Here is a 23,578-nt window from a genome sequence, read left to right on the forward strand (position 1 = left end):
TTGTACGTCCGACCCCATTTTTCTCAAGTTGAACTTCACTTCATAAACTAACCAAGTCACGGTTGTTTGAGAGCATTACAGACTGTCAAAAGAACAAAAATCAGAGACAGAAATTTCATGAAGGTCCCACATATAGGGGGTCCGACTTACATAATTTATGGAATTGCCCATATGCATCATATCTACAAAATATTTGAACACACATATAGTTAAGAAGTTGACTTTGCTTGCTTTCCATAGTTGTGATTGATCAAATCAATCACAACTCTTTTGACGGGCCCCAGGCCCCAGTAGCTATTGATTGTAGCACTCATTTCTGCAGTTACATTGGTTATTGTGTATGATTGATCAGAAAAACCATCCCAAAAATCAACTACAAAGCTTTGTGTTTAGGGGGCCAAGGTTTACTATATCTGACATATATGTAACAGAATTATAAAATTATAATAGTACCATTCTTAATAGACGCATTACACCTACAGGTCTCTCTGCACGAGGAAAGCAGAAAAAATGGTTTGGATTGTATACTTGAAAATTAAACATTAGATACATGTATACATTATAAACATCAACAAATATTAAAACATAGATTAAGCCTAACTTAGTTAAACATTCTGAAAGAGGTAGGTTTATAATTATTCTGCGAGTTGCTCAAGCTGGGTAATATTTTGTAAGGTCGGTGGGAGAGAATTCCATTGTGCTGGTGCACTTTTCTGGAAAGCCCGATCCCTATAGCAGACCATTTTGAAGGAGTCGGGTTTAGTGATTATGATGATGATGAATGAAGGAGGGGAGCCGCTCCCGGGGATGGACAGAAGACATACAATATGAGTATTTTAGGACAAATGAGGCACATTTACATAAAAAATGCTCCCAAAATACAGAGGGCGCCAAAATAACCAAGTCCAAGTAGAGGTCACTCAATACAGCATTCAAGACCATGACCTAGACTTCTGATAAAATGTGCCATTAACCCTATCTAGGCCGGGGGGGGCCTCGGAGGCCCCCCCCTCAACGAATCGCGCGATAATTTCGCCGTGCGAAATTTTTTGACCGCGGCGCTCGCTGACTTTTTACTTTCAAGTCTTGCGCAACTTTTGAGACCAACTTTGCGTCACCCGGGTATGTGGTTCCAAAATTACGCAACATTATATAAGTGCATGTCGGACCAAAAATTGCTCAAAAACGTGATTTCGTGTACAAAGTCAATGCAAATTGTGTTTTAAACCAAAATTCATAAATGTATGATCATTTTTAGTTTTGTTGGTCTAAATGTATTTATTTTATGCTTTTTATGATCACAGAAGAGTCCCCAACAAATTTCATTGAAAAAACAATGAAAAACAAAAGGTCAAAAAACAAAGAAATACATAAGAAATTGCAAAAAACAATATAATACATAAGAAAATGATTTGATATCGCAATTTTTTCATCTACACTTGCTAAAAACACCACAAAGAGTTTGTATACCAAAAATTAGTACATTTGGAGCTTTATTCAGGGAGTTAGAGGTAAAAGTATGATTTCGCATACTAATTACGCATAAATTAGCATAATCACTTAATAGCAATTCGCATGAAATAAATTGCTATACAATCTTGTAGATTATGTCCCAGGCAAACCGCGTGCCAATTTTCGGCGCGGTCGACGGCCTAGGAGGCCCCCCCCGGCATTATGAACTCCCAAAATACCCCGGCCTAGATAGGGTTAAGTAAGAGACTACTACTAATTTATTTCATCTCATTGTTTTTCCTTTCGTTTATCACAGGAGGGTGTCACTTCCATGATCAGCAAGATGGCCGCAGACAGCAAACAAGCCTTCGACGTCCACGCAATCCCCGAACCTCTGGAAGAAGAGCCCGCAGATCACATGGGTATGGGAGCAGACCATTTTGAAGGAGGGGGCTTTAGTGATGATGATGATGACGGAGGGGAGCGGTTAGACCAGCCCTCGATGTTTCACTCGGATAATTCCGATGCCACCATCATGATAGGTCGTTCAGCGTCAAGGTAAGGATTCCTCACTTTGCGCTTGTAACAATGGTCAATCTCCTGCTCTATGCAGTGATTAATCTGAATGAGACTGAGCCATGTGTCTGCAGACTGGAGTCTATATGGAAAACATGTGTTATAGCGGAATCATTTAGTCTGCAATGGTTCAAAGATAAAGGAACATCATTGCAGCACCTCTATGTCATGGTAGATCTATATCTGATTCATGTACATAAATCTAATTCTATGAAACCATGACGTCTAAGCTGAAAAAGAATCGCACTGAATACCACCAACACAGATGAGCAGACGAACCATTGAGAGGCTTTGAATTGATACGGTGCTTGACTTCGGACTCTGTTGCCACTGTTTAATTTGATTATCAAACTTTATTGGTGCAGTAATTCTCCATCTATAGGATGCAAGTACTTTTTCAGCAAGAAAAGGAAGTATTTTTTATGATTTTAATCAAGGACCATTCTCGATGATGTGTCACACAATTGATAATAAATGATTATTGTAATGGAAAGCATTTTAATGATAACTTCTCTTTGTTCAGTTCTGTATCAGTCAACACTGGAGGGAAACTCTGCTTACAGCTTTCACTGGAACCCTCCGAGTATTCATACTTCAACCTGGATGTCCTCAATACGTGGGCAGGTCCGCAGCACTGGAAACTCAAACCTAAATCTAAAGGTAACTCGTTGATTTCTGATCTTGTCAAACCTTTCTATAACGGCCATCCACATGGAACATATTGGCCCGAATTCACAAAGGTGGTTCTGAAAAGCATCGGGTGAACCCATGGTTTATGCAGAAAGGAAGAAATTCCTTGATTGCTTTGAGCGCCTAGGCAGCCCAGCTAAAGCCGGGGTAATAATAATAGCAGGGCCCACTGGGAGAAAAGTTTTCGAAACTGAAGTGGCTTCCCTGGGTAAATATACCTATATTATTATTATTATGCAGATTTTCTGTATGAATTATGCTTATTTACCATGTATATTAAAATAAAATGTCCAATGCTGATGTACGCCAAATGGTGCGCTGTTTTATTCATGAGTCTACTGTTTGAAGAGTGGACTCATTAATTTAAATTAGTGGACTCATGAATAAAATAGCGTGGATAACCACGGCAACAGGCGTCAATTTGGCGCACAGTAACAAAAGTGCACCAGCATTGGAATTTTTAAATGTACGTGGTAAATAAAAGTAATTTTACTTTGAGGGTCAAATGAGCTGATACTATTTGTATGAACCTCTACTGTCAGAGATTTATGTCTCAATTGGCTATCCATAGTTAAACCACATTTTAGACTGGAATTATGAAATCTGACCTCAGAATACAGGCCATTATTTGTAATGACCTTGCATCTTGTTTGCGAGAAGAGATTTGTTTTATGATTTGCCTCATTTTATTTTTAGATCCTGCTACATCCGAGGAAGGCACCAAGAAGGCAGCCTCGAAGAAGCCTGTATTCAGATTGAATTACGATGAAGATATTGACTTTGATAAATTCTTTGGCGAAAGCAAGGTAAGTCTTGCTCCATTGTTCCGTGCAGAAAGTTCAGTTTTGTGGATTAATGATTTATTCTCGCAGGTGTCTTCTACCGAAGTCACTCAACAGTCATCATGCACTGATTATGATGTAGGACTTGAGGTTTTGCTTGTCAAATTTGAAAAAAAGAATCATCTAATTTTTTTTCAAGTAACTGATATCTCAATGATATGATTTAATAGAGGGTGGATCTTTTAACTTTGGAGATCAATGAGTAACATATTTCTGTCTTTACAGGGTATCCAGCCCATCAGGGAAAATTATTTCACTTTTTTTTATAGTCAGGGAAAATCAAGGAATTTGATGAAATAATACCTAAAATCAGAGAAAAATGCCTCAAATGAGGCAAAAATCAGGGAACTTTGTTTTCTTGAAAAGCTTGGAACCCTGCTTTAAGATCACCCAACAGTTGGTAATATTTAAAAAATTCTTTTTAATCTTTAGTGCTTGTTTGTGATGTGTAATTCTTTTGATTCAGGCTTCCACCACACTCTCTCAGGCTACTCTGAATAAATATAATAAGAGTGAGCTCACTCTTCCTGATCAAGATGACGATTACAAACCAACGAGTCTCCTGAAGATGTTCCTCAGGCCAAACTTCATGGTGAGAAAACCTTCATTTATAATAATAATGATAACCCTAGGTATATTTACCTAGAGTAGCCACTTCAGTTTTGAAAACTGTTCTACCAGCGGGCCCTGCTATTATTATTACCCCGGCTTTAGCTGAGCTGCTTAGGCGCTCAAGCATTCAAGGAATTTCTTCCTACCGGGTACCCATTCACCTCACCTGGTTGAGTGCAGCACAATGTGGTTGAGTTTCTTGCTGAAGGAAATTACGCCATGGCTGAGATTCGAATCCACGACCCTCTGTTTCAAAGTCACACGACTATTCCACTTGGTTATAATGCTCCATTTACTGCTCCTCGTGCTTTTTAAAATCAAGTCCTTGAATATTTTGTTCACTTGCCACCAGTCTTTTTATTAATTCCATGAGGTATGATTGAAAAATCAAACCTTTCTTATATGCTTCATAAAGAAAAAGTATGTGCCCCCCCCCCCCCGTTCCAGACTGTGAAATTAAAATGTATCCCCAGTTTTTTGTCATAATGTGGTGGTATTTCTCTTTGCGTACCTTGATAATAAAATCTTTAGTTTGAACTTCATTTATAACATATGTGTGATAGGGATATATTGGTTTGAATTTAGATGAATAAATGAAACACTGATTGATTTGAATTTGATAATCAAACTTCCTGTAAAGCCTTTCAGTTCTAATTACAACCTTTCATATGATTCTGATGTGCACATTTCATGGAATCACTTCTTGGCTAATTTGGCAAAAAAAGAAGGAAAAAAAATTTTACTGAATCCTGCTACTTTTGGTGTTTTTTTAAAAATGAAATAAAACACTGTTCTTTGATTTCCTTCATTGGCTTCCCATACACTCTTGAATAACCTTCAGGAGTCTTCTCATATACAAAATTACACTCATCCTGTCCCTCTAATATAAACCGTGGCCCTGGTAAGAAGACCTGGGCCCTGTCTTATAAAGAGTTGCAATTGATCCGATCAATCACAACTATGGACAGCCAGCAACGTCAATATCTATTATGCATGTTTGTTCAAATATTTTCGAACTATGATGCATATTTGTGAATTCATTGTGCTCTTGAAAGTTCACTGTGTTTCTCTTTGGTTACAAAGGACATTGTGCAAATTTCCTGTAGAAAAAATTATGACACTGATGGATTTCCAGAGAGGTACGATTGATTGGATCAATCGTAACTCGTAAGACAGGGCCCAGGGCCCCCATTTTGCAAAGAGCTACGTTTGATCCGATCAACCTCAAGTATATGGAAATCCATTGCTGTCATAATTTTTTCCTCTCGGGAAATTTGCACAATGTCCTTTGTAAACAAAGATAAGCACACTGAGTTTTCAAGAACACCATGAATTTTTGAATGAATGAACATAATATCTAGAAAATATGTTAACAAAAAGGCTTTTAACATGATGTAAGATGGGTTCAGATATGGTTTATTGCTGTAATTTCTCATGCCCTCTGGAACAAGCTCCCAATCCATATCCAAAGTGCTCCCTCTTTTGAAATATTCAAATCCTTAATACCTTTTTTTTCTTTACATTAAAGGTTTATTCATATTAGTCAGCCCACTTGCGCACTTTAAAATATCCATATAAAGCACCCAATGAATGTTTTTTTTGTTTTTTATTTTCAGATGAAACGTCAGACTACAAACAGCAGCAATGACTCTCTTGATGATGGTATCGATGGCTATGATTACAACAACGAGAATGACTGCGCCAACTTTTGTCCAGCTGCTGGGGTGAGTCCAAAAAGCGTAGTATACAAAGACTTCTGGTAAATGATAAAGTCAGTGTTCAACCCGAGTAAAAGTTGGTTTGAATAAAAACAGGAAAGTCAAGCAAGAGTAACAGTCAAAATAGTTTTCAGGGAAATTTTTGTAAACCCAGCAAATAGATAAGATAATAAATAAAACACTTATTAAAGGGTTCCCAGCCCATCAGAGAAAATAATTTTACTTTTTTCCAGTCAGGGAAGAATCAGGAAATTTGACCAAAAAATCCTCAAAATCAGGGGGAAATGCCTCGAATGAGGGAAAGAATCAGGGAATTTTGATTAGCCCTAAAGTTGAAAGCATGGTAGTCAGTCAGACTCTGCTATGCTATCTTAAACATAGTGTGTTGTATTTAATGATATAATAGGATTGCCTCGTATCTACCTCTTTCTGTATAAGATGAGGAAAGGATGGCTGTATGGGGAGAAGGGAGGCCATTACATAGCCTGTGTAATAGTACTAATTAGTTTTGCATTATTGTTTTTATACTGAAAATACATTAATTCACTGCAACAACTTAGAAAACAGGCAAAATTGGGAATTGGTTTAAATAATTATCAGGGAATTTTTAAACTATAATCAGGGAAAAATCAGGAATTTTTTTTCTTGAAAAGCTGGGAACCCTGTATTATATTCCCATTCTTTGTTTTGTGTTTATCAGGGTGGTGATGATGATGACGACGACGACAGCAGCCACGCCCCTGGGAGCATGACCTATGACCTGAGCTCCATGGGGGGTTGTGACATGAGTCAGGGATCAGCTGGTAGCCATAGCGGTTTCTTCAATAACAGTGTCTTTGATGCCACGATGCTTCAGGGAGACAAGCTGGTTGCACAACCCCACAAGGTATGCATCTGTCTACTAGTACTACAAGGGGAGGGGGGGTGTGATCTAAATCAGGAATCAGCTGGTAGCCATAGTGTTTCTTCAATAACAGTGTCTTTGATGCCACGATGCTTCAGGGAGATAAGCTGGTTGCACAATCCCACAAGTTATGCATCAGTCTACTAAGACTACTGGGGAAGGGGGTGACCTAAATCAGGGATCAGCTGGTAGCCATAGCGGTTTCTTCAATAACAGTGTCTTTGATGCCACGATACTACACAGAGACAGGCTGGTTGCTCAACCCCACAAGGTATACATCTGTCTACTAATACAACAGGGGAAGGGGGGGTTGTGACCTAAATCAGGGATCAACTGGTAGCCATAGTGGTTTCTTCAATAACTGTGTCTTTGATGCCACGATACTACACCGAGACAGGCTGGTTGCTCAACCCCACAAGGTATACATCTGTTTACTAATACAACAGGGGAAGGGGGGGTGTGACCTAAATCAGGGATCAGCTGGTAGCCATATTGGTTTCTTCAATAACTGTCTTTTATGCCACGTTGCTTTAGGGAGACAGGCTGGTTGCTCAACCTCCCAAGGTAGGTATTAGGGGGGAGGGGTTATGCATGGCTTCACGCACAACTGGAACATATTCTTACGTGCCAAGCCAGCTACATAGGGATATGTCACACAGCAAAAGAAATGGTCACCATTTATGCGCAAAGTCATTCTTATCTTGCGTACTGCTTCATGAAACGCCCCCCTGAGGTTTCTTCTGCAGAGACCAAGTGGACCGGTAAAGTTAAGATATCAATCAGAAAGTCAGTGTCGCCGAAGACTGAAAATGATCTAAATTCCCTTCTTTACATTAAAGCGTTCACAAGATAATCAAATTTTATAAATTTTTATATTGTTTATGGGTTGGATTAAAACTGGTGGTCTCATTCTGTCTTTCCTTGCATATGACTCATATGTATGAGACTTTAAATGAATTTCCATGTACAAACTTGCACTGTAGAACAATTCATCTTTTAATATCGCACTCAAAGCATGTCAGGGGATTTTTGAAAATTTGTACAAATCTGTGAACACTGCAGTGTTGTAGTGCCTTGATGCTCGGCCTTGGCCTTAAGGCGCCTTAAGGCCTATTTTTTCAAAGCCTTGGCCTTGAACATTCAAGCCTTGGCCTTGAGAGGGCCTTGGCCTTGAGGATTTTGAGCCTTGAAATTTCAAGGCATTTTCAAGGCTTTTTCAAGGCATTTTGTATTTTGTACTTTCATTTGTTTTATACAAGTAATTATAAATGTTTCAATTGTTCTGTACATTTAATGACACTAAATACTACCAGTCAGCAGAAGCAGTAAGTGTACTTAGCAGTGCCATCAATTGCAATTATCATCACATAATTATGTAACAAAGAGAAGTGATGAAAATTAATATTATTTATTGGTAATATGATGTAATCATGACTAATAAGGATAATGACAATATCAATAATAATGATAATAATTATGATTAGGATTATAGTCAGTGGCGTAACTACAGGGGGGGAATGGGGGCACGTGCCCCCCCCCCATCGGCTGACTAAAAAAAAGGAGGAAAAGAGGGAGAAAGGAAGAGAAATGTAGTGGGAAAGAAGACATTTATGTTCATTATAATATGTTATAATTATGTTATGTTACATTACATAAGAAACACTTCTTTCATATAAATGAAACTTGCTCAGGGCATATGTCTTCATTGTTCCTGGTGCTCCCATTGTCTGTTTACCGAGATATATAATCCTGTTATACTAAAACCTCCCGTTTTCAAGTCAATAATAATAATAATAATAGAGGATACTTATTAAGCGCATAATAACTGGTCAAGTTCTCTATGCGCTTACCACCAAACATATATACACCAAACTACCAAATATATTTGCTCGCACTTCGAGTTATTCTTTTACATGTACAATAGTATGCTTCTTTTTCATGAATACTTTAAGTGATTGTCCCATTTTAAGGTCTTAATATAAAACATTTCCTGTCCGTGCTTACGTTCGCAGTAGTGGATTTCTGAAAGATGTCTGCTCTCCATCAATTCCTAGAATGAGTCCTTAAAATGTCCCTTTTTCTGTTTTCTGATCTGAATATCAAAAATTTTCAGCTCGCGCTTTGCGCTCGCATCATTTGGTTAGTTAACTACGTAATGTCTTCTTGAATTCCTACAAACAAGCCTTAAAATGCCCCTCTTCAGATCTGAATTTCCTAAATTTTCAGCTCGCGCTTCGCGCTCGCAAGGTTTGATTAGTGAGATGGGTATGTTAATCATGATTACAAGCGCTTAATGTGCATGTTTAGATGTAATTCTAACAAAATCAGCAAGCGCTTATTGGCACTCCCATTAGATGACTACGGTGAGATGTGTATAATCTTAATAGATAAAAGATTCCTAAAATATAGTCCTTAAAATCTTCCTGTTTGGGGTCAATATTTACAAAAATTTCAGTTTGCGCTTCGCGCTCTTATTATTTAGCGAGACGGGTACGTATCATGATAACAAAAGATTGATTGTAATGTCCCTTTTTAGGTTTGAATATCAAAAATTTTAAGCTCGCGCTTCGCGTTCGCATTATTTGACAAGTGAGATACATGTCCGTTTATTGGCACTGTCCTTATAAAAATATCTCTATTAGGTCAGTATACCTGGCAACTGGGCGCGCTTCGCGCGCTCATAGGCAATTCCAAGTTTTTGCTGGTGCCCCCCAATGCCGTGACCCACGGTACGCCACTGATTATAGTGATTTTATGACAGGAATAATTCTGACAGATTTGACTGCAATTTTGACAACAATTTTCATACCTTAAAAATAGCTTACTCTAAAGAATGATAACAAGGTTGATTTCTATTCCATTAGGTTTTCCTTGTATTATTTTCTTTAACCAACAAGAATGTTTAAGTCTTAATGATATTCTGAAAAGATTCGGTAAACTTAAACACAAACTTCAATTTCGTCATTTCCAAATGGGCTATGGCATCAATGGCATGATGAGCCCAACAATTTTGAGGGGCCAAGCATGGCATACAGAGCAAAATTTTAGGTTTCAAAATCAACAAATTTTGGATTGTGCTTGCATAAATTATTGTTAAGTAAGGTTCGCATTCAATTTACAAAAAAAATGCTTAGAATGTCTAGTTTTAAGGTCGGAATATTACAAATTTTTAAGCTCGCGCTTCACGTTCGTATTATTTGACAAGTGAGATACATGTCCGTTTATTGGCACTGTCCTTATAAAAATATCTCTATTAGGTCAGTATACCTGGCAACTGGGCGCGCTTCGCGCGCTCATAGGCAATTCCAAGTTTTTGCTGGTGCCCCCCAATGCCGTGACCCACGGTACGCCACTGATTATAGTGATTTTATGACAGGAATAATTCTGACAGATTTGACTGCAATTTTGACAACAATTTTCATACCTTAAAAATAGCTTACTCTAAAGAATGATAACAAGGTTGATTTCTATTCCATTAGGTTTTCCTTGTATTATTTTCTTTGACCAACAAGAATGTTTAAGTCTTAATGATATTCTGAAAAGATTCGGTAAACTTAAACACAAACTTCAATTTCGTCATTTCCAAATGGGCTATGGCATCAATGGCATGATGAGCCCAACAATTTTGAGGGGCCAAGCATGGCATACAGAGCAAAATTTTAGGTTTCAAAATCAACAAATTTTGGATTGTGCTTGCATAAATTATTGTTAAGTAAGGTTCGCATTCAATTTACAAAAAAAAATGCTTAGAATGTCTAGTTTTAAGGTCGGAATATTACAAATTTTTGAGCTCGCGCTTTGCGCTCGCATTATTTGATTGGTGAGTTATGTATCCTATTTATGAGTCACTAAATGCAGTCCAGAACAGCCTCCTTTTCTGGTCAGTAAAAATTTCAGCTTGTGTTTTGTGCTCGCGTTAATTTGTTCAGTAAGATGCACACCTTTTTCATGATTACAAAAACAGCTCGAAATATTTAAATTTCATTTCTTATTGCATCTTACATGTATTACAACATCTCGCAAGGATGCCCTTTTAACAGTGATTAGCACCATAATTGACCCAAAATCGAGTTTTACAACTTCAAAATTGATTTTTTTTTTCAAAACCACTTGCTCGCTATGCTTTCTATAGCGGGAAATTAAAGCCTAAATCAAAATATATGTCTTATCAATGAGAAATCACTTAAAAAAGCTTTGCTGAACTGCACCAAAATTCTCATTTTGACTTATACTGTAAGTGCATTTTTGGCTTTGACCTCCCCCCCCCAAAAAAAAATACATTCTGCCTCCCCTGTCCCAGGTAGAGGAGAAAGACATATGTTGAGAATGGGCATGCCAGGATCAGATCACCTTGGTAATAATTATTGCAATGTGAATCGCCTAGAACAATAATTAAATGTACAAAGGTAACTACATATTTATTTTAATTTTATGCCTAAATCTACATGATCTATCATGAAATTATTTTCGTTTTAAATGTACAAGGGTCAAAAATTTTGCTCGCTCACACCTTTTATACATGATTTGGTCCTGTGTGTCATGTATGCCGCCTAAGCATTGTTGTCTATTTTTTTTCTCCATATATTGTACAATTGAAATGCCTTGGCCTTGACCTTGAGGTTTTCAGGCCTTGGCCTTGGCCTTGGGTTTCCATGCCTTGGCCTCAGCCTTGGTTATTGAAGCCTTGGCCTTGGGTATTAAAGCCTTGGCCTTGGCCTTGGATGTTTGAGCCTTGACTACAACACTGGAACACTGCATACCGAATAGCAAGATCTCAACAAATCTATAACATTGCTTGTTTCCATGGTTTCAAACAAACTTGTTAATCCTACTAAAGGCATTTTACTTGACTGATATGTCAGCTTGGGCCTGGGGGCAAGGATGGGGGAGGGGGGGTGGGAGGAAAATCCCATGATTGAGTACGTAGTATGCAACAATCTTTCAGAGAGTGTGGAAAATAATAATAATAATAATAATAATAATAGGCATTTATATAGCGCCATCTATCTAGAAATATTCTATTCCAAGGCGCGATGTTATTATTACCCCGGCTTTAGCTCGAGCTGCCTTTCAGTGCTCATGCTTTCAAGGAATTAATCCTGCCGGGTTCCCATTCACCTCACCTGGGTTGAGTGCAGCACAGTGTGGATAAATTTCTTGCTGAAGGAAATTACACCATGGCTGGCCCGATATCATGAAAGACGAGAATATTTCGAGTTGGCCTTACATTAAAATATTTATAAAAAAAATCAACTCAACAACAAATACTTCAGCACATTTAAACAGGAATGAAACCTTAGAATGTATAAAGCATTGTTGTTATTGTTGAGAGAGAGATAAAAAGAGGGGGAAAAAAGAAGAAAGATAAGCTTTACCAATGCCAAAAAGTAGGCTATAAAAGCGAATTCCGGTATAGAAATATTTAATGCAGACATTTTGGATGTGTTGGAGGTGATTTACAGGGTATCCCAGGGAAAAATGAAACTTGCAATCGTTTGCTACCAAAACCGTACATTTACTTTCGTGAGAAGTGTATGAATGAAAAGATACAGTTATCTTTTTTTTCATGTAGAACATGTTTTTGTGGAACTTGAATCATTCATTTTTACCCCTTTATTATCATAATTGTTATTGTTATTATTGGTTCGGTGTCAACTGTGCCTTGGAGGTGGAAAGCAGACTGAATCACTATGACCCACAGGTCTCTCCTTCAGATATGATTGATTTGGGGTAGTGCAGGTGGACCACTACACCGGGGTTTCCCCTACTCTTATATGAATAGTGCAGTGGGTTCTTAATGTGCAAAGGTGGCAACTCTCCTCTAAATGAGGTCTCCATTTAACATCCTATCCAAGGGACATGTTTCCCACTGTAATATACATGTGACTTGTATCTATGGAACAGGAGGGGGACACGTTAACACACAACGCAGGCTTCAGTTCTCCGCCCAGTGTGGACTCGAACCCATGAACTTTGGTTCGACAAGCAAATGCTTTGCCTACTTAGCTACAGTCCGACCTCTCTTATCCAGACATGTTGGGACCAGCACCAATCCGGATAAGGGATTTATCCGGATCTGGGAGACCCAATATTAAATACAGGCAGCAGCGCTGCCGGCTGCCTCCCCAGGCCACCGGCGGTAGCTACACCATTGTAGTGGGCGCACGGTAAAGACAATATTCACTGCAGAGTCAGTGCAAATTATAGGCATTGTTTTTATGGAAATTAAATCGATCGATGGCCAAAACTCTTGGATAATTTACCTGCTAAAATGACTGAGGTATACATCGAGCATACCTCGAAAGAGAGAAAATGACTCGATGAAACAAAATTTTACAATTAGATCATCCCGGCGGGTATCGCAGCTTCGCAATGTCAGCTATTGTTACACTGACTGTAGGCTCAAACATGATAGATGGCGCTGTCTGTATTGAGGCATAAAGTTAGCCAGCAAGACGTGTTGTTTTTCCCGCGAAGCAAAAAGAGAAACGTGATGAAATGTTTGTGCTGCACCTGATTTACTGGAAATTATCATTCCTGAAGTTCTTTTCGTGATTTGGGTGAGATATTTACATGAAAAATATGTTTGGTGTAGGGTGACTATTTTGGGAAATATATGTGTAGCGGCACAGCTTTGCAAGACGGCCGGTGGCCGCCCACCGTCTTGCGCTGCCCACGTACAAAAAAAGGACGGGAGTCAAAGAATGACAAGTTCGATGAAGTTAAGTTGTGTATCAGGTTTTATTCTAAATCAAAGTCAAATTACATGCTGGATAATAATAAATGTCGCATCTCTGGGCTGGACGACCGACGACAGACAAAAATCAAACCGACATGGCCTACGGCGGCAAAACAAATCGGGAACGAAAAACTGCCCCTTGGCAACTAATCACTCCCTTTTTATCCCCTTTTTGGTCAAACACCGCGTGGCGAAAAAGCCTTTCCCCAAATCGACCCTATCACTTTTGGTGTAATGCGCGAAATTAATCCGCCTATAATGTAAGTATATAAAACGGAACTTAATTATTGTGTACCCCGATTCCAAATTCAAGTTCTTCGGCTTTCCATTATTCTTCCTACTTACGTAACTCTCTTGACCACTCCCCCAACTACTCTCTCAGTCAATTAATCCTCTTTTGCGACTCTTGTCACTTCAGCCACTCCCACTCACAGCTCACTTCCACCAAGGAATTACCAGCACTCCTTGCTTCCACACCTGTTCACATTCTCTCTCTCTCTCTCTCTCTAATCACTGAAGAATGCAAGCGAGCCGAAGGACATGAATAAGAAGCAAAGTAGTAAATAACTGAAGTTCCAATGGACTTCTATTAGCCCTGAACGCCTAGCAACCCAGTCAGTTTGCCCTCTTTCACTTCCACATTCCAATCGCTAGCCTGGCCCAGAAAAACTAGCAAACGAAATCAACACCTTTAAGGAATGTAAACAATGGAAGAAGGCGAACGAACTTCTTTACCCAAACAAACAAATCTCTATTTTCCATCCCGCTATAACTCTCCCCTACTGAATCGATCTGTTCCATAAGATCGCAAAAAATAAAAAAAGATTTGATACTGACGGTCGTCCATCCATGACACTTACAATTTGTCATAAACAATATAAACATTTCAACATCGTTCTATATTTATGCCAAATATTGTTCTTTCAAAATCTTCCCTTTTTGGCAAATAAATTGCATGTATATACATTGTACCTGTACCTTCTTCAATTAAAAATAGGATTTGGAGAGCTTCCATCAGGGGAATGTCAACGTATAGGCATTGGGAAGTGGATGACCCAAGCTTCCTGCTGCTTCATCGATGACATCACCCCTTCAAAGATGAACTTTCCAGACCCCTAAAAAATGAATTGAAAGGTTTAGTTACAAATTCAACCTCTAAACATCAATTAAACCTTCATTATACCTCTTATGCACAACTAGTTATGTCAAAATACTACAGGTACATAAACATACACGTACAGTAGTAATAACAGCAATGATACATGTGAAAAGTTATCCATATCCGTATCTGTATCCACCTTACAAAATGAAAACCAACAGCAGTAAATCTGGTCATCTTATATATATATAAAAAAAACTATAAATAACCTTAATTAACAAGTGCATGTTTCATGTCCAAAATGATACTAAAAATATCTTTTGCATCAGCATACTTGTATAATGCCCTAGTAAAAGCGTTTATTAATCAATTGAACATTAATCAATGGATGGGTTGTAATTGTAAACCATGAACAATCAACTTCAGGCATTATATATCAACCATGAACATGTATCATAAACAGTAAATATTTTGATATTGGACAGCATGCATGCACATGTTAGACCTCGCTCTGCTATGGTTACAAATAATGACGCTTATTCTGAAAGTTACTATTATTTTGTGTTATACTTTCAGAATCATAACAGTGTTTTTTTTTTTTTTTTTTATGTACAATTCATCCTTTGCTTCCAAACAGATGACATAGTGCACCTCTAGGGTAAACCTCCACATTAAAAAGATAAACAATTGTTTTAAAAAATCCCTTTTTTCATTTGTTCAGATTTTACAAGTCCTTTTACATGGGCAAAAAATAACTCAAACATTACTTGTTTTCTACCATTTACCAAGACTTTGGGATGATGTCAACACTACCATCAGAGGTGGATATCCCATGCCTCCTCCAGTTCCGTTTGACACCATCCTGCCGTCTGATATGTAGTTTTCCTATAAGGACAAATATAATTACATATTTACAGATTAATTAATATCACAAAATATATTAAATGATCCATGTCGGCAAACCAAACTGGGCCAGTCAATCAATAGAACCAAGCAATCATACATATAACCCATAATCACTGATGTACATCATTTATCCCACAATAATAAAAAACTAATTAAATCCAAAAATGTGTCTGACAAAAACTTACTATTCTACGTAGGGTACGTAGGTATAGCTTCTTCCCCCTCTCTGTTAGATGCACTCCATCTTCCGGCAGGGAACGGTGCTCCCAAACCCAGAACATATCCCTATGTATTTGTATTATGTAGCATTCTTTCAAAGTTGAGTCACCTTCTCCAAAACTTCTCAATATTTGTTATTTACCACCAATTTCCAAATACATGCTCCTTACCCCACTCCCTACTAATCGTTTCACAAAGCTATGTCCAAATAATAAAACTGTCAGTCATAAATAATTGAAGGCGGAGTCCAGCCCAGAGACCCAAGGTAAATTTTTAATTGTTTACTTATTACTTTATTTTTCCAATACAGACTTAGGTAAGTTGTATGGATTAGAATGAATGCCTTTACTTTGTCTTTAAGATCTCATCTGGACGACACTTGTTCCGCCTCTGGTACGCCCACTTGTACGCCCCCATCCGTACTCTGGTTAGACCAGTACTCTCCCCTACTGTTTCTGTAGTTACTCTTTCTGGTACTAAAACATATTCATCCTCAAAATCTTTTCTAGAATCCTTGTAGCTAGCAATGATTTTCCTTCTCTCATAACCCAAAATCTTCCATATTTTGGTCAACCACATCTGATTCAGAAGGTACTTTCCTTACTAGCCTACGATTCACTATCTTTGGATTACCTCCATTAAGGTCGGATACGATAAATATCCTCAGTAAGATTTATCCAATCAACAACATATAATTCATCAAAATAAACATTCTCCAACTTGTGTCTTTTACTAAAAGCACACTTCTTTAAGTAAACAAGAGATCCTATGCCCAGGGGAGGGGACTTGCAGAGATATTTGCATCAGCTCGGGCCTTATTCCGGGCTGCTACCTTGTCAGTTCTTTCTTTGGCAACTTTTTGAGCCCTCTCAACCAACTCGGCTTGTTCTTTAACAAAGTCTTGTTCCCATTCTACATCAGACACACCCAACAAATGATCTAAAGGAATACGCTCTTTCCTACCAAACATAAGAGCAAAAGGGCTGACCCTCGTAGTTTCGTGGGGGGTGGTATTATACATGTAGACAAGATGAGGCAATAATTCAGGCCATCTACGTCTATCACGCTGATCCAGCGATTTGATTAGGCCAAATAAAGTCCTATTGAATCTTTCAGCCTGAGCATTACCCTCAGGATGATATGGTGTTGTACGAGTCTTACGTATACCATAAAGCCTACATAATTCTTTTATCACCTGACCCTCAAAATTACGTCCCTGATCACTATGAATTCTATTTGGAATTCCATACTTTGTGAACCAGTGCTCTTGTAGAGCTTTAGCTACTGTTGAGGCGTGTTGATTTCTACAAGGGATTGCCTGAGCTAATTTCGTATATACATCTGTAATAACAAGTACATCCTCAAATCCTCCCTTACCAGGATCTAACTTAACAAAATCAATAGCAATAATTTCCAATGGACTAAATGCCATTAGATGTCTCATTGGGGTTCTTACCCGAGGCTGCATCTCCTTTGCCTTAGCACATTTAATACATCTTTTAACATAAAATTTTATATCACGAGCCATGCCAGGCCAATAAACTCTTGACCTAGCTAATTGTTGAGTTTTATTTCTACCTTGATGTCCCCATTCATCATGACATCCAACTAAAATACTCTTACGCAAACACTGTGGGAGTAAAATTTGAAATATATTACCAAATAAAGGATCAAGAACCTTCCTTCCTAATATTCCATCTTTAACAGTAAAATTAGACCATTGATATAACCATTGTTTCAAACTATCCGGTTCTGAAAAATGTGCGGGAAATTCATCCCCCGGTTTCCAGTGCGCACTCCACCGTTCCCACACAAATCTCAGTTCTGGGTCCATTTTCTGCATTTGAATGAATTGTTCAGGTGAAAAGGAAGGAAACAAATTAGAAAAAGTGGGACCTAACAAATTTTCTTGGTCAGAAACACCAGACTTCGATTGGATTTCATAAAAGGCTTGCTGCAAAGATTGCACAGTTTGTTTCTTTCCAAAATATTTTTGAAGTAGTTCAATAATACTTTTAGTATCCAATGTCCCCGAAAAACATCTAACTTCTTTACGTGCTGCACCTTCCAAATTTGCTCTGATTATGCCGCACTTTTGGAGTTTCAGAGATTTGATATTGTTCACAATAAAGATCTATTTCTTCTAACCATTCGGTAAGGGAAATGCCACCTTGTCCAGAAAATCTCTCAAGTCTGGTACTTCTATCACTAGGGGTAAACCTACACCTTTGTAATGCTCCGGTTAAACCGGTTACTAAATCTTCAACTAACTTTTCAGCCATAATTTTACTATGTATATGTGAATACTACTGAAAGGAGATGCAACCTCAACTACGATAAACCTTCAGTTATAACACTTATTAAATAGTCTACTATCTAACTCTGGGAGAGAAAGGTAACCAATCGAACCAGACGCAGAACCTAGGAAAAAAGACATTTAGTTAAAATTGTGACATGTGTAAGTCCAGATCACAATAAACATTGGGGGTCTGACATAAAGGTAAGCACAAAAGACTGCAAATTCTATATAGATTTTCTGAAGATGTATTTTCACGTGTTGCCAAAGAACACTATCAAAATCTAGATTTTTACTATTATTCTGTCTAGTGGTATATTTGCAGAATTTATTTGTGCTATCCCCTTCAGATCCCAATGCACACTAATGCAAAACAGACATAATAACAAACTGCATAGCTACACACATATCTTAACACATCGTCATGTTGAGAAGATAACGAGTTCATATCTTTTCAGATACATTTCAAGCATATCTTATAGTTTGTAATATGAGAGTCTACATTAAATGTGAATGACTGTTCTGGAAAAATCTTAACAAGGGCTTCATTACATACCAGCGACTCCTGCTGCTTCACTCGCCAAGGCTATCGGCTTCCAAACGACAGTGCCAGCTTCCACCGTCGAAGATATCGAAGACAGGGTCTACCACACCACGTCGATGACGAAGATGAAGGGCCGTGTCGAAGCGTTGGTTGGAAGAACGATGTCTCGGAGCTCCTCGATAGCGTCCAACTCCCCGAGCCGGACTAGCGCCTGCGGCCTTCAGTACCTAACCTCAATCCATCCTCATGAGACGACCAAAGGAAAAGCAATCGCCCTGCTGAGTTCCTTTACAGCCCCTTCCAAGACGATTCTCGCGCAGTTAAACGACTCCTCTCACCGCAGTGTAATGTGAAATCACCAGACTTCGTCGGTACCAACTAATCCGGAGGGTTTTAGTGGAAACCAGCTATGCTACCCCGTCAGGTCTATTTGCAGTGGTTTTCACAGGTCCCTCGACTCCTCGCTACAATGCAGCCACGCGTGAGTCCCAGGACGAAGGGTTCTTTCTCCTGAGCTCAACGGCACATGTAAGGTCCCAACGTCGAAAACCCGGGCGATGTGGGGGCTCAATCCAACCCCTGCAGCTGAATTTCTCTCTCCAACGTTGAAGTTAAAATAATATCAATTCACATCCTCGAACAAAAAATAAGCCGGAACCGGTGACATGAAGTGAAGCTCTCCTTGTTGAATTTATCTCAATGACCGATAAACATTGTGTTTATGCGTAAAACCAGACTGAAGGACTAAAACGTTCCCCGAACATGCTGAAGATGACAGTCGACCCCATCCGTACTACCAATTTTGTAGCGGCACAGCTTTGCAAGACGGCCGGTGGCCGCCCACCGTCTTGCGCTGCCCACGTACAAAAAAAGGACGGGAGTCAAAGAATGACAAGTTCGATGAAGTTAAGTTGTGTATCAGGTTTTATTCTAAATCAAAGTCAAATTACATGCTGGATAATAATAAATGTCGCATCTCTGGGCTGGACGACCGACGACAGACAAAAATCAAACCGACATGGCCTACGGCGGCAAAACAAATCGGGAACGAAAAACTGCCCCTTGGCAACTAATCACTCCCTTTTTATCCCCTTTTTGGTCAAACACCGCGTGGCGAAAAAGCCTTTCCCCAAGTCGACCCTATCACTTTTGGTGTAATGCGCGAAATTAATCCGCCTATAATGTAAGTATATAAAACGGAACTTAATTATTGTGTACCCCGATTCCAAATTCAAGTTCTTCGGCTTTCCATTATTCTTCCTACTTACGTAACTCTCTTGACCACTCCCCCAACTACTCTCTCAGTCAATTAATCCTCTTTTGCGACTCTTGTCACTTCAGCCACTCCCACTCACAGCTCACTTCCACCAAGGAATTACCAACACTCCTTGCTTCCACACCTGTTCACATTCTCTCTCTCTCTCTCTCTCTAATCACTGAAGAATGCAAGCGAGCCGAAGGACATGAATAAGAAGCAAAGTAGTAAATAACTGAAGTTCCAATGGACTTCTATTAGCCCTGAACGCCTAGCAACCCAGTCAGTTTGCCCTCTTTCACTTCCACATTCCAATCGCTAGCCTGGCCCAGAAAAACTAGCAAACGAAATCAACACCTTTAAGGAATGTAAACAATGGAAGAAGGCGAACGAACTTCTTTACCCAAACAAACAAATCTCTATTTTCCATCCCGCTATAACTGTAATCAAAGTGAGTTTACGTATAGGATTTTGTTTAGATTGAAATCTCATTTCCTCACGTACCAGTACTAGATTTAAAAAAAAAAGAAATCTTGGCAAGTGTGTGTCCGGATAATAGAGAGATCCGGATAAGGGGAGGCCGGATAAGAGAGGTCAGACTGTAATTAGCTCCCTCTTATTTTATTTATGGTTTCTTGTGGATAATATTGAGCTTATGAACTTTGTTTTTCTGAAAGGAAAGTAAAGTCTGAAAAACATTCTTGAAGTCGCATATTCCATGTGTTCTTTTTGCTATCTCAGTCATGCATGAATCATAAACATTGAGTTGCACTTTTAATAAAGAAAACTGTATACATTTCATTCATGAACATTTCATAAAGCAAAGTTATGATTTTTAAAGCAATAGACTGCAATGAATCTCAACCTTTTTTCTGGGACACACTGTCCTAAGGTAATATAGAGTGGCTTGTCACGATTTGCTTGCCGTCACCTTGTGTGCAGATATTCCTGTTAGCCCATATTTTTCTTTTAATCAACATTAAGTAGATTTAATGAAGCTTACGTAGGTGGTAGTATCCACGCAACTATCATTGAATTTCTTATCTTCTTCAGGTTAACAAGATTGACATACAATACGCCCGCACAGCTAAGAGGATGGATGTTAAAAAGCTTAAGACGCACATGTGGGGCTTCTTGACGAAGCCAGAATCAGACAAGGTGAGCAAACAATTTTACAGAGGTTGTTCAGAATTGTAGTGGTAATTTATTGTCTCGCCCACCAGAGGTGAAGGCAAGACTTAGGGATCCAAATGTCGTCCATCCGTCACAAACCTGTAATGACACATAACTCCACAACCGTAAGTCGCTTTTTAACCAAACTTGGATGGTAAATGGACTTTGGGGACCTGCATGTTATGCTGCAGTCGGAGGTCACATGGTAAGGTCAAAGGTCATTTTCAGGTCAACATTAAAGTTTACATGCAAGACTCTCTTATGACACCTAACTCGGCAACCACATGTCGCTTTTCAATCAAACGTGGATGGTAGATGGACTTGGGGGACCTGCACATTATGTTGCAGTCGGAGGTCACATGGTAAGGTCAAAGGTCATTTTCAGGTCAACGTTAAAGTTTACGTGCAGGACACCTAACTCCGCAACCGTAAGTCGCTTTTCAACCAAACTTGGAGGGTAAATGGACTTGGGGGACCTGCATGTTACGCTGCAGTGGGAGGTCACATGATATGATCAAAGGTCATTTTCACGTCAACGTTAAAGTTTACATGCAAGACTCTCTTATGACACCTAACTCCGCAACCATAAGTCGCTTTTCAACCAAACTTGGATGGTAGATGTACTTAGGGGACCTGCATGTTATACTGCAGTCGGAGGTCACATGGTAAGGTCAAAGGTCAATTCAGGTCAACATTAAAGTTAACATGCAAGACTCTCTTATGACACCTAACTCTGCAACCGTAAGTTACTTTTCAACAAAACTTAGATGGTAGATGTACTTAGGCGACCTGCATGTTATGCTGCTGTCGGAGGTCACATGCTAAGGTCAAAGGTCTTTTTCAGGTCAACATTAAAGTTTACGTGCAAGGCTCTTATGACAAGTGTTATTTCATCCAAGTCATTTCACAATGAAGTTTCATTATAATTCTCTTGCGTGCCCTCGCAAATCACGATATTTCTGGTTATTTTTCATAAGTGGGCGAGACACAAAATTGCTTTTGCCTTGTTGCTATTTGTACAGCTATCTTGTATTGAGCAAACATATGTTGCTTCTTTCTGACAAGATCATCATATAAAGATGCGTATCATATAAAGATGCGTAGTTGTAGTACACACCAAATTCATGATAAAATCTGAAAGACCATAGTTAATCATCGTTACATCATTGTAGATCTGGATCTTGTTAAGTTACATGTACATAAACTAAACTTTGTGAAATGAAAGCTATCTTGAAAAACGACCACACTGAAGATTTCCAGCACAGATAAAGCACATATGCCATGCTTACTCAGATTTCTTCCGGAATCAGGTGGCACATATTTTTCATTTATGCATCCAGACGCTGCATCATGTTTGTCTCGCCTGCAATGTAGAGCAAGGCTTTAAACATAGGTGCCACTTTTCTGACAGCAGCGACGGCGGTGGCACGGTTGTCAAAATTGAAATCTTAACAAAGGTTATAATTTTGAAATGTCATCATAACTAAAAAAGTATATGGACCTGTTTCATGAAACTTGGACATAATGGTAATCAAGTATCACTGAACATCCTTTCCAAGTTTCAGATCACATGACCAAGGTCAAAGGTCAATTAACTTAGACCATGTTGGGGTAATCAACATTGAAATCTTTAGCATAGCTTATTAGCTAGGGTAATATAAGCGCACCTTGAGCACCTATCAAGGTGGATATGAGTGCAATGTGAATATCCTTATGTTATTTATATTATATTATATGGCTCAGAATGGAATACCAGAAATATTCCAGGAGTTTGGGAATATTGGCCCTAACTGGGTGGCATATTTCTGGTATTTCATGAAATAAAACCATCCAATTTAATTATTATCCTCAATCACACCCCCCCTCAAAAAAAAGAGGGAGAAATTTGATTTAACAAGTCGTACTACTTATCTCGTCACTTCATATGACCAATTTAGGTCGTTGATGTACTTCATTATGACGTCATTGAACGTAATTGTGATGTATGCTGCGCATCACATTGCTTTCATTGTTGTACTCGTATATTTCACGCATTTGCGCATGCGCACTGGACTCTTGAATATGGTCTCATAATCAACGGCAAATTTTGTATACGAGCCTATGGGATATTCGTCGGATTTCGGTCCTTTTAATAGACATACGCTCTGATATTGCACTGGCTATTGATGCAGACCAAAATACACGTTTTTAATGTATCGCTAAAATGCTCCATATAGATGATAATATTATTTATCCAATGAGGACATTCTTTTTCTTTGTCTCTAGGAGAATGTCTGCAATGAGGCCGATGCGGACAGTGTTGCTGGAACCCAATCGTTTTGTGACATGTATACTACCCTCCCTGACAAGCTTAGCAAAACAATGTCGAAGAACCTCAGTATTCCCATTGCGTTTGTGTGTCTTCTTCATCTCTGCAATGAAAAGGTATGTAGCAGCTTGATAGGTAATGATCACTTCGTGAAAATGATAAAGACCAACAATATCTTTTCTCTCTTTCCATTCTTATGTCCAGAGTCTAAGATTGTCCGTACAGGCCAATATACTGAATAATAA

General features: G+C 38.8%; 1 protein-coding gene across 2 annotated transcripts in view; it reads left to right on the forward strand.

Annotated features, from left to right (window-relative positions):
- Positions 1–23,578, forward strand: part of LOC121425561 (condensin complex subunit 2-like) — a 49,868-nt gene that overhangs the window by 22,401 nt on the left and 3,889 nt on the right. For both annotated transcript variants that reach the window (XM_041621645.1, XM_041621646.1), the window contains 8 exons: positions 1,769–2,010; positions 2,552–2,688; positions 3,415–3,524; positions 4,027–4,152; positions 5,789–5,896; positions 6,591–6,776; positions 20,906–21,010; positions 23,291–23,449. In XM_041621645.1, coding sequence (XP_041477579.1) covers positions 1,769–2,010; positions 2,552–2,688; positions 3,415–3,524; positions 4,027–4,152; positions 5,789–5,896; positions 6,591–6,776; positions 20,906–21,010; positions 23,291–23,449 — 1,173 coding nt within the window. The remainder of the gene's footprint in view (positions 1–1,768; positions 2,011–2,551; positions 2,689–3,414; positions 3,525–4,026; positions 4,153–5,788; positions 5,897–6,590; positions 6,777–20,905; positions 21,011–23,290; positions 23,450–23,578) is intronic.

Source organism: Lytechinus variegatus, chromosome 12 (assembly GCF_018143015.1).
Source record: "Lytechinus variegatus isolate NC3 chromosome 12, Lvar_3.0, whole genome shotgun sequence".
NCBI lineage: Eukaryota > Metazoa > Echinodermata > Echinoidea > Temnopleuroida > Toxopneustidae > Lytechinus > Lytechinus variegatus.